At 45.6% G+C, this 14,113-nt stretch overlaps 5 protein-coding genes across 5 annotated transcripts; 3 read left to right on the plus strand and 2 right to left on the minus strand.

The window, feature by feature from the left end:
* Positions 1-1,524: 1,524 nt before the first annotated feature.
* On the minus strand, positions 1,525-2,547 carry F4817DRAFT_190804 (uncharacterized protein). Its single transcript, XM_049298460.1, has 2 exons — positions 2,192-2,547; positions 1,525-2,098 (listed from the first exon to the last, which is right to left on the minus strand). The coding sequence occupies exons 1-2, from the start codon at positions 2,349-2,351 to the stop codon at positions 1,734-1,736; spliced, it is 525 nt and encodes a 174-aa protein (XP_049156891.1). The 5' UTR covers positions 2,352-2,547; the 3' UTR covers positions 1,525-1,733.
* Positions 2,548-2,934: 387 nt separating this feature from the next.
* On the minus strand, positions 2,935-4,347 carry F4817DRAFT_344458 (uncharacterized protein). The gene has a single exon (XM_049304148.1). The coding sequence runs from the start codon at positions 3,765-3,767 to the stop codon at positions 3,264-3,266; it is 504 nt and encodes a 167-aa protein (XP_049156892.1). The 5' UTR covers positions 3,768-4,347; the 3' UTR covers positions 2,935-3,263.
* F4817DRAFT_344460 (L-xylulose reductase) lies at positions 4,348-5,922 on the plus strand. Its single transcript, XM_049304149.1, has one exon. The coding sequence runs from the start codon at positions 4,882-4,884 to the stop codon at positions 5,680-5,682; it is 801 nt and encodes a 266-aa protein (XP_049156893.1). The 5' UTR covers positions 4,348-4,881; the 3' UTR covers positions 5,683-5,922.
* A 742-nt stretch (positions 5,923-6,664) lies between these two features.
* F4817DRAFT_367030 (uncharacterized protein) lies at positions 6,665-8,373 on the plus strand (the record flags this gene model as incomplete). The annotated part of the gene is made up of 3 exons (XM_049307063.1): positions 6,665-7,415; positions 7,468-7,499; positions 7,595-8,373. 3 exons carry the CDS (start codon positions 6,665-6,667, stop codon positions 8,180-8,182), a joined length of 1,371 nt encoding a protein of 456 aa, XP_049156894.1. The 3' UTR covers positions 8,183-8,373.
* Positions 8,374-9,682: 1,309 nt separating this feature from the next.
* Positions 9,683-13,503, plus strand: F4817DRAFT_360233 (DNA-repair protein rad2; the record flags this gene model as incomplete). Its single annotated transcript, XM_049306256.1, has 10 exons — positions 9,683-9,812; positions 9,917-9,938; positions 9,998-10,095; positions 10,187-10,780; positions 10,844-11,078; positions 11,129-11,183; positions 11,241-11,338; positions 11,400-11,603; positions 12,366-12,927; positions 12,988-13,503. 10 exons carry the CDS (start codon positions 9,683-9,685, stop codon positions 13,501-13,503), a joined length of 2,514 nt encoding a protein of 837 aa, XP_049156895.1.
* Between the last annotated feature and the right edge of the window lie 610 nt (positions 13,504-14,113).

Here is a 14,113-nt window from a genome sequence, read left to right on the forward strand (position 1 = left end):
AGATTTTCAGAAATGCATCCCATGATTCCTTGTTCTCCCAGGTCACATTACCGTCAATGCGTCGAACGGGATATCCGCTAATTTCCCCAGGTGCATGATAGTAGGAGGCAACTCTTCGTTTGGAGTCGTCATTCTTTCGGGCGCGGTTGTTGAATCAGTAGGTAGACCCATGCCCGGCTTTTGTTTTTGTGTTCCGAGAAACGTAGTAACGTGTGTGTTAAAAAGGCATCGTTGATCCAAAGAGCGATTTTACGAGAGGGAGGTGGACAGTGTCGTAATAAGTGCGGAATTGGGACGAGGAGATATCCCCTTTACGCTGGATGAGTGCAACTACGGTATAAGTCATGCTTACTCCGTCTCAACTGATACGGTACTAGGTTGCATAAATATTCTATATTTTTGTAGACCAAGTTTCAGCATTCACGGAGGAGCGCTCATCCCTCACCTTTTATAATTATGAGAGTTTGGTATTCTGTGTCACTTACGTTATGACACGGTAACGTACACTGTAGAACAATACTTTGATACGGCGTGGCGTTGGGCTTCTATGTAGATCTCCGGAGTTGAAATGACGCGGGACTACTACTGCCAATGGCTAGAATTGGACGAGAATGAGAGGGGGGTAAAGGTTGTAAACCTTGAATCTGCCAGCCAAGAAGAACGGATAACGGCTCGAATAGTTCGAATAGCGTACTACCTAAGAAATGTCATCGAGATCGGTCTCTGCCCTCCTTCTAAATACCTTGGTATTCACGACTACGGCAGGGAGCATACACGCCACAACACCTCCGGGCTGTCGATCAATCCCGAGAGACCCCCCCTGGCCAACACCAGAGCAGTGGGACCTCCTGAATCAAATGGTAGGCGAAAATCTCATTGCTTTTGTCCTATACCTGATATAGGTGTCGGTTCAAGTTATCAAGACGTGGCGCGCGTAACCTGATCGGTGATAACCGATTTGTTTTTGATGCCACCAGGGGCTGGCAGCGAACAAGATGTAGGCCACGGCTATAATGCTAAGTAATAATCTGAAAAGATATTCTCATCTATTAGCTCTCGGACATTTGTCAATGCCGTATAAGGGTTTGGTAAGAGATATGTTTGCTGTGAAGAGCATCTTTGGATGAGCACGGTGAAATCACGAGATGTAGAGGAGAAGAAGTGGCGTTGTGGTGAAAATAAGGAAATGATGGTTGATGTAGAGCCGCTACCTTACCTGCAAGACCGAAACTAGATATATATGGAAGGCACATTAGGTACCATATATTGATGCTGCTGTGCGAATATAGGATGGATTTGACATAAAGTTGTAAAGGTGTAAGTCGATCAGGGGCGCCGAAGGGTATCACGTGACCTAACAACCCCTGTATCCCCCTTTTATATATTTACCTTAGGTTCATTCTCCTCGTAATATTATTAGTTAAAGGAGGTTTCGATAGAATTATAAATTAAGTTTTTCACTTAAGGAATTCCTTATGGGGCCTGAAACATTTATGAGCATGCGAAGCTTTTCTTTTGTTGATCATATGTTGTAAGGAAAGTCTCGACTCAATGGGAGTCTTGTCGTCCGTTCTACTTCTCTCCCCGGTCTTCTGGAGCTACTATCTATTCTACAAGACTCTCAAACCCTACCCCAATGCTTAAGCGACTATCATTAAGCTAAACGATTATCATTTGCTGAGGTCGAGTAAAACCTGCAGCGTAGTCTTAGTCCGTGGCGATGTGCGAGTCTATCAGTAGAACCATGTACGTTCTGGAAAACTCGACATCAACGTAAATCGGCGTATTATCTCGTTAAGCGGAACCATATCTAGATCGATGATATATTTTTTAGGACTGTAGTTCGGAGACGCATGGATGAAGAACTCCACAAGGTTGGCTATGCGTCGGGGACCGTCTTCCTCTAAGTGGTCGTGGGCGAGACAGTGGTCACTTAGATGGGCATAGACAAGGGAGAAGAAGTCTCGCACTTCACTCTTCTTGAGTGGGCCATCTTTGAACTTGGGATATAAGAGCTCACACGTGGCGAAGATGCGGTATAAATTAGTCGCTATGGTAAGCCTCGGAGTCGTCTGCCAGGTTCCTTCAGAGAGAAGCACTATAAAGATAGGTGTCAGAGTAAGACTCTTAGACCAGGCTACCTAAACAACCAACACACAACCAGCAAACAACCATGGCAAGTAGTACATACAGGCGTTGAAAGCAACCAAGTCACAATGATCCAAGGGCCATACGCTGCCAAAGTCCATCGTAGGAAACCAGGTATATGCTTCCTCATTTGTTCTAGGTTGAGATTCGTCAGAGAGCGAATGGATGAAATAGGTGGCAGGCATTTCGTAATTAGAATCCATTTTGATCCGTTGTTGCCTTGCTGAGAAGCTAGAGTTATTATTGAAGAGGTCCTGGAAGTTATTGATAATATGAGAACTCAGAAAACGTCCGCATTCGCGACTCAGTTAGGTGTAAGAGCAACTTAATTAAGGGGATAATAGAGAGTATTAATATTCCTTTAAAGTATGGAAAGTGGTTTGTACTCAGTAGAGGCTGAGTTGGCAATGAAGAGGGCGTAAAGAAACAGGGCTGTGTTATGTTGGTCCTAGGACAACAACATTCATTAGGGATGTACATTGTAGTGCGGGACGGGATTTTGATATCACCCGAATGTGCACAAATGAATGCATTTAGGAAGAAAGTAAGAATGATTGTTTTTATGTAGGTACATATTTATTATTAGCACATTACTACTACATAACTGCGGCAACCAAGTTGGTACTTATTGTACATTCTTGCACATTCACATCTTATCCTTGGTAGCCTTCCAAATTATCCAGCTTCTCCATACTGGCTCAAATATCGTTACACAAACCATCCTGGTATATTATTATCCACGTGCTAAGTGTAATATCTACCTAGAATGGATCATAATTGCACTATTTTGATTAAAAAATATTGTACAAAACTTGAAGATCAGATAGCACTGTTAGAACCTCTGTATGATACCCCTAGGTTGAAAAGAGCCATTTTCCACTTCATATTCTAGAGTTAGTGTGTGATATATGTCCTCTGATAGATAGGGCGAGACCTCTTCGAATAAATGTATTAAAACTACCCAAAAGTTTAACGTAACCCCTTACTGGCTCGAGGAGGGCTAGCGTTCTGTATGCCTTAGGTAGGTACCTAGGTAGTAAGGCTTTTGATATGAACAAAGGTAGATTTCTCCTGTACCGTTATTAGTAGAAATGGAGAAGGCTATGCTTCTCCTATTATACTTGCTGTCTCTCGAAAAGATACTTGTGGCATCTTTCGAGAGGACAGACGACCCGTCGTAACATTTCTCGTCTCAAATCTTCGGGCGGGATAATACGGCACCCATAAAGACACCATTTAACTGCCTCATTAAAATCAGACCCTGCCTCGTCTTTCACCTTATTGCTCCATTGCCGGGCAGCAGCAGCATCAAATGCATACTTTTGCATTTCAGTGAGTCCATGAAGTCCATACGCCTGACGAAATTTCTGTTCTTCAAGAAGTTGACCAAAGCATAGCTCTAAGAGGACTATGCCCAGAAGCTCCAAAGACCGGTATGCCTTTTCAACTCTCTCATTACCAGTTATGGCCAGCGAAGATTTTTGTTGGGGTTCCTTACCCTTAGCCGGAGCGGAGGCTATGAGTTCGCGTTCCAGACAAGGTTGATCTAGGAAGCCCACACCGGAGTTCTCATCGGCGATGAAAACGATATCTGTTTTTTCCAGGACTCTGGAAGCCATGGCGTCTCATGTAACTGGACAAAAGAAGATGCTAAGATAAGCGAAAGAACGTATCGTTGCCGCCGGCTGGGCGTTGGTACCGCCCCCCTACGGAGGATCTCGTCTATGGTCATACTTTTGAGTTTCTCTCTTTGACGTTGTGATTCCTTATATACGTAGTACGCGCCGTTTTGACTAGCAAGATATCCATAACACTCGCCGTTCTCGTGCTTGAGCGAAGTACAGATACAGGAGATCAGCTTGGTACGGCTAAACTTGGCTATTCTAACAATTGTAATTTGTGACATACAGAATGCCGTGGCTTTGTCCATTTGTAAGACATCTTTCGATAATGTGAATCAGAAACAGTGCGGTTGAATTCGGTAGTCGGAGCGTCGAACCTCGGAGTTGAATTGGCACCGTGACCCGCAACTTGGGGTTAAGTATATCCGGGGACGTGGGGTACGGTGGGGGAGATAATCGGCCCCTGCCCTGTAGGTGCTCCCCTGTGGGGTTATCTTAGACAGGGTGGTCGTGCCGAAGTTGGCCCATAGGTAGGTACATGTACCTAGGTAAACTTGGAAGTTGCATGCTTAAGTCTGAAGCTTCAACGTCACGATCAGAAGCTGCGTCTACCGGGAAAGGCAGGAATATTAGTAACCCGGTAATCGACAGAAAAGGCCATCCGGGTCCTCCGAGCTTCCGACTGCGGCAATAGCCGTAAATCTCGGGAGACACAAGGCCCAAATCGACGCTTTTCACTTACTTACTCTTACTAACACCACTTTCCCCCCTGTCTAGTGAGACTAACATATGCATTACGCTGAGTATGAAAACGGAAAAAGTATACCCGCCGCCTTCAACCTAAGTGGCTTAGGTTTTATCATATCTGGGTATGAATGATATTATGACATCATCTAACATTTCTGACGGCCTTGACTTTTGTATGCCGTGTCCACTTGTATCCACCTATACCCACCTTGTTCCTACCAGACATATTCTTATTCAAGAATTATAAGAGACTAGATAACCTTGGTAGTGTTTCTACTTCTCCTCTAACTTCATCCCATTATTTAGAGCTTCTCGGCCTCTTGTCCTAATACACATTAAACATCTAACACACTACACCGTAAACATGCCTCAGCCAATCCCCAAGTCGGACAGCTTAATCGACCTCTTCAGCCTCAAGGGCAAGGTCATCGTTATTACCGGTGCTTCTGGCCCTCGAGGAATGGGCATCGAGGCCGCTCGTGGCTGCGCTGAGATGGGCGCTGACCTTGCTATCACATACTCCTCGCGCAAGGAGGGAGCCGAGAAGAACGCGGATGAGTTAACGAAGACCTATGGCGTCAAAGTCAAGGCTTACAAGTGCGACATAGCTGAATTCGCCAACTGCGAGCAGCTCGTCCGTGACGTCGTGAAGGACTTCGGCCATATCGACGGCTTTATCGCTAATGCTGGTGCTACTGCTGATGGCGGCGTCATTGATGCCTCGAGAGAGGATTGGGACAAGGTCATTCAGGTCGACCTGAACGGCACAGCATATTGCGCTAAGGCCGTCGGTCCTCACTTCAAGAAGCAGGGCCACGGCTCCTTCATCATCACCGCCTCCATGTCCGGCCACATCGCCAACTACCCTCAGGAGCAGACCTCCTACAACGTTGCCAAGGCCGGCTGCATCCACATGGCCCGCTCTCTGGCTAACGAATGGCGCGACTTCGCTCGGGTCAACTCCATATCGCCCGGGTACATCGATACCGGCCTGTCGGACTTCATCGAGAAGAAGACGCAGGAGTTGTGGTACTCTATGGTTCCCATGGGCCGTCCTGGGCTGGCGAAGGAGTTGAAGGCGGCCTATGTGTACTTGATTAGCGACGCTAGCACGTACACGACCGGCGCTGATATTGTTATTGATGGTGGATATACTTGCCGATAAATGTAAGAGAGTGTCAAATTTCTACATAGATTGATACCGCGAGCATAGACGTGGCGTCCGGAGTCGATCAATCACATTATTTATTACCTTTTATAGAAATAACAGGTAATAATTCCGTGAAGCTTTATATGGCCTTCGGAATATTTTCTCTGTTGTTTCACGTGGTGTATACCTAGATACAGGTGAAGGACGTCACAGGTATTAAAAGTAAAACATCAATAAACGTCGGTTCCAATGCAATTACCGGTAGAAACGTCCACTTTATGGTATGTTACATTAAAGGTAAGAGAGCGTAGCTCGTTTCTAATTAGTGAAAGAGGTCCAAGGAAAAGCATGGAAAATTTATACTTTTGAGATGCAATAGTTAGGTAGCCCTAAGAACCGCCACTGGTGGGTTGGGACCGGTTAGGCTGGTGCTGCTAAGATTCTAGATGAGGCCGATGAGGCACCTAGGACAAAGGATATGTACTTTCAGGAGGTGGTAGCCTCAGGTTTCCGTCATTTAGGTTTGGAATTTCCCGCCGAACAACTTCGTTTGTTCCATACCTCCTAGATCCACTTCGTGATAAATCTTCGTCTTTGAGCGTCTATGATTTTCTTTCCTATAACTTCCCTTTCTAAACCTCGGTAGTTAGAAATCTCGATCGTATTGTATCTTCAATCTTAGTATGAACCATATTCTAGATAGCCTCTTCTTGTCGGGATACAGGGGTTAGTGATAGTTAGATGACGTAGTATGAGTTTACACTACCCACCGGCTAGCTACAGGATAGGAATATATATAGGGCACTGAAATTCCCTCTGATTTATATAGAAGCTGGCGTTAAAATATATTTCAATTAGTATATTACATGCTTGGGCTATATACCAGCTACGTATCTGTCGCTCTGTGGGTAATATAACATACCAAGGGTGATATCTGACACTTCTCTTCAAGAAAGCAGCAGGGTATCGATTAATACACTAATTTCATCAAAGCAAAATGATGAACTTGGATGGCATATACCACTGCAGCCTCCAGAATAACGCAATTGAGGTGAAATTTGTACCTCACGCCGATAGTCCGTTCCATCCCCAATGCCTTCGCATCACGTTCCATCGGACCATTCGCGTCCCCGACAATCGTAAGACAGTCAAACTACCACCCGATCTAGGCACTTTCCCTCTATTTGGAATCCGTGATTATGCCCATAAGCTTCCCCCAAATATGGTAGCTAAGGGCGGCTTGTTCCTGTCTATGTACCAGAAAGAAGCTATGTGGATTGATTTCAAAGCGGATTGGCCTTTCATGATAAAAATCTACGCTGGTGGCGTCAATGTCGTCTCCGGCGAACATGCCGCAGAGGATAGTGGGACCAAAGATCGCCGTCGACGGGCACTCTGGGGCACGATTCAAGACTATGTTGTGGCCCCTAAACAGCTTTGGCTCGACGGTATTGCCACGTCTCCCGGTGTTGTAAGACAGTTTGTCGCCATGCCAATGGGACAAGGCTACAGTGTCGAGGCACAGCTTACTGGGGAAGATACCATCGGCGGCCTACAATTTGAGATCACGCCATCGGCTCCCAGAAACGTCATAAAGCTATTCGTTCAGATACTCCATGGCAGATCGTTTCCGATCATGTGTTCGCCCCCATATACGATCAGTGCTATTAAGAATTCGATATACAATATAGAGGGAACCCCGCCTGACGACCAATATATTATTTTTGGTGGAACAACGCGTGATGACCGTACGTCAACTCGTTACTACCTATCTAAGGGTTCGTGCTAACATCTATATAGACGAAACACTTGTTGGGTGCGGTATTCAACCGGTAAGTAATACCTTTATACATCTTTAGTAGTAAGACCTACGGCATGAATGCGATTCAAGGCACGCAAGTTTGAATGCATTTAACTCTAGTTTTAGAATTCCGTGGTTTATATGACGCCAAATGTCCGTGGCGGCGGTCCAAACCCTCATGCCACGCCTATGCGTTTTCTTTCTAAGCGTTTTCGCTCTATGGCCATCGCGGCTGGAGGTAAAATTGTTCAGGGCATTGAAAAGGACGACCAAGACAATTGTTGCTGGGTCGAGCACATGACGATGACGATCCCGGTGCAGATACTTAACAGCGCCGGCTTCCGATCTGTCATGGGGAGAGACCCGCCGCCCTCTCCCGTTAGCGCAGAGACTTATGCTGCCGAGGGGCTTCCGTTTTTCGACCTGCCCGAGGAGCCCAGTACTATTGCCGGGAACTTCGACGCGGTCAAAAGCGTCAATGAAATGGACCAATCACACGGCATCGCTACAACTAGCGACGCATCGATAAACCCATGCCTCATCAGCCTCAACAAGCGTGGGAGGCAGATCACGGTCCCGAACCGTCATATTCTTCAAGTACGTGACCCGAACGCCTTGTTGGATCCGGCGGGTCCGCTTCGTCCTTTTCGTACTGTCGCCGAGCTGGAATATGAACGATATGAAGGGATTCCCTTGTCGGACTTGCTCCCGTAATATATGTCACGGTAGTAACCAGCTGAGCGTCTATATAAGCGATCTACTCAAGCTCGTTACACTCGCTCGTTTTACTCCTTTTAATACAACCTACTATATTCCAACTAGATCTAGGCACCACATAACTAAGCACACTAAATACGTGATAATATACAAGCTTCGTATTGTCTAGTAGCGGTGATATTATTGCTAGTACGGATTACAAGGGCCAAAATCCATTGTGCTACCTCGGCGCCAGCCCTATGGAAGGCTTACGGATTTAGCATCCATTTAAATTAGTTACACGGCGTTATCGCCGAGAATATCGGTGATTGGGATACCCCTGATAGAATCGATGTCACACCCCCTTGCCCCCCATCTTAACATTGGAGAAAGCTTGTCTTCCTACGTAAGTTTCTCAAGGGACTTGAATACATAGTTTAGGTAGATTCCGCAGTCCATAACTCATACTTGGGGGGTTAACTTTCGTCATCGTGATGATCAGCTTAGCCAAGAAATGATATCTGATTTACATGCTCTAGTTTTAGTTTCGGTGAAAGATATTGAGCTTTACATTGTAGTACCTAAGTTACTTGGACCCCTTTCGTAGAAGTACAACCCCCACTCCTGACGTTTATCTTATCTGACCCCGGCTTCAGCCCTTGTCTTCAGGTCGTCTTGGCGGAGATGTAGGTTGCTTTTGCGAGGGCCTAAAAATCCTATCGGCTCTTCCCGCTGGTCCGGGCCACCACCACTTGTGTCATAATCCAGATAGAAGGCTCCGTTTACCGTCAATTGGTTGAATCCCGTGTCAATCGACGGTTATGGTTTGCGGGTGGTCTAATGGGAACCCTGGCTTCACGTGAGAGCTGGCCCTTTGATGGAACCTCATTTCCAACATTGCCTTGCACCTGGTTCTCTTACACCATGTGCAGTTCGCCTGCTTACCTGCTTAATAATTTTAATAATTTCGGGTCGTAAGTTATCAGCAGGCTGGGGTTTGGGATGCAGCTCAGCTTGCTGGGGAGTATGCAAAGTGATAGGCCCGAATCAAGGGTTAAGAGTAACATTTTCTTTTAATTCCAGATAGTTATATACATACCTGGGTATGCATTCTATATTATTTCCTTTCTTGTTACTCTACTCTACCACACGTTATGGATACGATACCTTCATAGCTTTTTTAGCAGTGTGGACTCGCCGTCAAATACTTGAGAGTAGCATGAGATAACGAGGAGATAGATAGCTTATCTCTAGCTCGGGCACGGTGGATAAGACAAGACTGACATAAAACAAGACTAATTCCTAGTCCGCAAGAGGCGATTCCGGTGGAGCTCAACGGGTTTTTTGGTCTTAAACATATCGCTACAGTCTGATCCGATATACCTCCCTCGAGACTCAATCAATTCATCCGGCTTTTTTCTGGACCGGGCCGGCTAGATATTGTTACTTCGGCCTTGAGTCTACGGCCCTACCGAAACCGCCATTTCTTATTGCTCGATTGCAAACGACACTCCGAATATGTCCGACTCAAATATTAAGGCGCAGGACGGCGTGGCCGAGACCGCGACGGATCCGACGTTCGTTGTAGATGAGAAGAAGCTCTTGCGCAAGCTTGATTTACACATTATACCTCTTGTTATGCTACTTTGTGAGTGATATAATGCCTTTATTGAACCTTCCATCCTTGGGACTGTTTGGGTTATTGTTATTCGCTATTATGAAATTTGTAGCAACTAATGTCAAATTGTACAGATACTTTTAGTTTCTTGGACCGGTATATACCCCGCCAATCATCCATCTAGTAGGTAGGAATTGGTTTCTAACTGGCTCTAGTGTAAACATTGGTAATGCGCGTCTTTACAGTATGGAGACAGATCTTGGGCTGGTAGGGAATCAGTTCCAAGTAGCTGTCTCTATCTTCTTCGTCACGTGTTAGTCACCCTTCTTTAAAGTGAAAGTTACAATATCTTGAGATATAGAGGGCTTTGAGTCCGTTCAGCTCTAACTTTTCGAGGCGCGTAGACCTATTCTTTGAAGTACCTTCAAATTTGGTGCTGAAACCCTTGACGCCTTCTCGATATATCGCCTTCATCGCTTTCGGCTGGGGAATTATTGCGACGTGTACGGGGTTTGTTCACAGTTATGGTGCACTCATTGCCGTGCGTGTGATTCTTGGTGTTGTCGAGGCTGGGCTCTTCCCGGGGCTAAACGTCTATCTGACGTTCTTCTACACGAAGCAAGAGCTTGCTCTTCGTGTTGGTTACCTATTCGTTAGCGCCGCTATTGCAGGTGCTTTGGGCGGATTGCTAGCTTATGGCATTGGCCAGATGGATGGAATTTCTGGATATAAGGGGTGGCGATGGATCTTTATCATCGAGGGTCTCCCGAGTATCGTCCTAGGCGTCGTTGCCTTCTTTTTCCTCCCCAACGATATCGACCATGCCTACTTCTTGACCCCCGAGGAGAAGAAACTAGCGAACGAGCGACACTTTCGCCACTATGGGTTCACCGAGAGCGCGCAAAAGTTTAGCAAAAAAGATATGTTGGCTGCATTTAAGGATTGGAAGGTTTGGATGTTCTGTTTGGCCCAGTTCGGCGTAGACACGTTGCTATACGGTAAGCTTTGTGGTCTTAAAACTTATAACATCTATAAGAGTAACACTCACATCTTTAATTTAGGCTATTCTACGTTCTTACCAACGATTATCCGCGGTTTGGGACAGTGGTCGGCTGCGGAGATCCAGTTGCTCACTATCCCGTGTTATTTCGTTGGTGCTGTGACTTACATGGGAATCGCATTTTTGTCGGATCGAATGCAGATGCGCGGCCTCTTCACTGTGGCTTTTGGTGCTGTTAGCGTGGTTGGATATGGCGTTCTGCTCTCGAACTCATCAGCGGGAGTACACTACTTTGGGTATGACTGGTTATCAAGTCGGCTTAGAGATATAACTAACAATCTCCAAGTTGCTTCCTAGTCGCCACTGGGCTTTATGTTACTGTTGGTTTACCACTGGCTTGGGTTAGTGCTCAGTGTCGATTCGGATTATATTTCGGATTGCTAACAACTTGAATCTAGCTACCAAGCAATACGCCGCGATATGGCAAGCGCACGACAGCCAATGGAATGCAACTCACTTCGGGTAATGCTGCTGGTATCATGTCATCATTTATCTAGTAAGTCATTAGTAATTGCTTGCAGTATATTAACGTTACTCAGTGCTTAACAATTCTCTAGTCCTACCGCCGATGGACCGCGCTACATCGTGGGAAACGCCGTCTCTTTATCTTTAGTAGGTATGGCCGCGTGCCTTTATGGATTCTTGTGGTATTGGTTCGCTAGAGAGAACAAGAAGCGTGGCGAGGGACCTCTTACTCCGGCACATGAGAACTTATCTGAAGATGAACTCGCCGAACTAGGTGATGAAAGTCCGAGATATAAGTATACTATTTGAGATAACTTGACTGAAATATAATTTAAGTGCCTGGATTTGAAATTGAGAAATATTTCTATAAAGTGGCTTTAGAGTTGTCACTCGATCCTTAAAGTGTTCTACAGGCTCGGGATTTCGAGGCGCATCATGCCAATGTTGATTCAAAAACGATAGAATGTATCCTGCATAAGAGACTAGTGAAACAATTTAAACTCTATTCAACTTAATTTGCATGTACGAATACATACAACCTATTGAAGTGTTTCAAGTGACTAGTACAAAGTTTGCTACAAATATAAGAGGCAAGCACTGACCACCTCACTCTTGCTTTCAGAGCTACCCACTTTTCGCGATTAGAAGGCGCGTCAAGCTTCAGTTAATTGATTTAGGGCGCGTCAGTTTCGCATTTCTCGTGACATCACTCACTCTAATCTTCCTCACCACTTCATCTTTTTCCACGCATAACAAATCACCGGTTTACCTTCATTTCTTTTTAGTTTCCAATCGTTCTCACTACTACTCACACTAGGCTGCTTCAGAAATACCTTAATCATGGGTATTAAAGGCCTATTCCCCATCATCAAAGATGAGGCTCCTGCTGCCATTAAAGAGGGTGACATCAAAAGTCAATTCGGTCGCAAAGTTGCTATAGTGAGTACTTCCCAAGACAAAGTATCTAAATGTTGGCATGCTAATCTTAAAATGACAGGATGCGTATGTGTAACCTCATTTTCATCTAATACGGGAAGCAGAAACTAATTCACAACCAGTTCCATGAGCATCTACAGCTTCCTAATCGCGGTCCGCTCCGACGGCCAGCAACTGACGAACGAGTCGGGCGATACCACCTCCCACCTCATGGGCATGTTCTATCGAACTCTACGAATGGTCGATAACGGCATCAAGCCTCTCTATGTATTCGATGGCGCACCCCCCAAACTAAAGTCGGGCGAACTTGCTCGCCGTTTCCAGCGTAAGGCCGAGGCTAAAGAAGGACTCGAAGAGGCCAAGGAAACTGGTACAGCCGAAGATGTGGAAAAGTTCTCTCGCCGAACAGTCCGAGTCACCAAGGAGCACAATGCGGAGTGCCAGCAGTTGTTGAAGTTCATGGGTATACCCTACATTATTGCACCAACTGAAGCCGAAGCACAATGCGCCGCCCTTGCTAGAGCTGGAAAAGTTTTCGCAGCAGCCAGCGAGGATATGGACACTTTATGCTTCGATAGCCCAGTCTTACTACGTCACCTGACCTTCAGTGAGCAGAGAAAAGAGCCGATCCAGGAGATTTACGTTGATAAGGTCCTCGAGGGGTTGAATATGGACCGCAAACAAGTCCGTCAAGCCTTTCCTTCAATCACATCCACATGCCAGACAAAGTACTAATCGAAACAGTTCGTCGATTTCTGCATTTTACTTGGCTGTGACTATCTAGATCCTATTCCCAAGGTCGGACCTAGCACTGCTTTGAAGCTGATACGCCAGTACGGTACACTTGAGAAAGTGGTTGAATACATCAAGAGTGACTCCAAGTATACACTACCTGAAGATTGGCCCTTTGAGGATGCGCGAGCTTTGTTCTTTGAACCGGACGTTCGCAAGGCAGATGATCCCCTTTGCGACTTCAAATGGGATAAGCCAGATATTGAAGGACTGGTCAAGTTTCTGGTGACCGACAAAGGTTTTAACGAAGACAGAGTCCGCGCAGGCGGTGCACGATTAGAAAAAGCCACCAAGAGTTCACAACAGGCTCGGCTAGAGGGCTTTTTCAAGGTGATCCCTAAAACAGATGAGGAAAAGGCTGTTCACAAGCGAAAACTCGAGGAGCAGAACGAAGCTAAAAAGAAGAAGCTGAAGGAAGAAAAGAAAGAGAAGGCTAAAGCTAAGGCGAAGCCTCGCGGTGGTGCGTAGTGATTTAGTCACTTTGGGACTATAGTAAGCGCACTATCTTCGGAGCTGGTTCAGTCGAGCAATTTGTGTTTATCATCTGGGTGGGGATTGTGCTTGAAAACTGGCGTCGTCGGCTTTGCAGGCTTTGCAAAAACCGGAGTTTACGGTAATGAACGGGCGAGAGTTGATACCAACAGCTATGAAAATACTGGTGCTTTAGAACTTGCTAATGAGGAACGTTAAGTACTACTAGTATTTTAATGAAGCTAGATGAGTTGATCATTGCTCTCAATTAATTCGTCTTTACGATCAAGGCAATCGGATGAATTTGTTGTGAATCGCTAACCGATGTGGATTCCGATCGGGTCCGGAAGGAAAACTGGGACCCGGGATCTTGACCGATATTGCCCGACCCATAAGTCTATCATAGGTTATTACCAGGTGCTGACATAACAGTTTTCTGGAAACTAAAAATGTCTCTAAAAAGGAGTAAGTTCAAAGACAAGGTCACATTATCACGAAGTATTCTGTAGAAATATGACAGATTACATAAATAGGTAGTTTATAGAAGTAAACTAATTTTACCATGTAAACGATACTTCCAATGTGGCTTGACGCAAACAGCAAGGCC

This window comes from Daldinia loculata (assembly GCF_022478755.1).
Source record: "Daldinia loculata strain CBS 113971 unplaced genomic scaffold F4817scaffold_42, whole genome shotgun sequence".
Lineage (NCBI taxonomy): Eukaryota > Fungi > Ascomycota > Sordariomycetes > Xylariales > Hypoxylaceae > Daldinia > Daldinia loculata.

Coding starts and splice junctions, on each gene's coding strand:
- F4817DRAFT_190804 (XM_049298460.1), bottom strand. CDS start 2,351: ATGGATTCTAATTACGAAATGCCTGCCACCTATTTCATCCATTCGCTC. Junction 2,099..2,191: donor CTTGGTTGCTTTCAACGCCT/GTATGTACTACT, acceptor CTATCTTTATAG/TGCTTCTCTCTGAAGGAACC.
- F4817DRAFT_344458 (XM_049304148.1), bottom strand. CDS start 3,767: ATGGCTTCCAGAGTCCTGGAAAAAACAGATATCGTTTTCATCGCCGAT.
- F4817DRAFT_344460 (XM_049304149.1), top strand. CDS start 4,882: ATGCCTCAGCCAATCCCCAAGTCGGACAGCTTAATCGACCTCTTCAGC.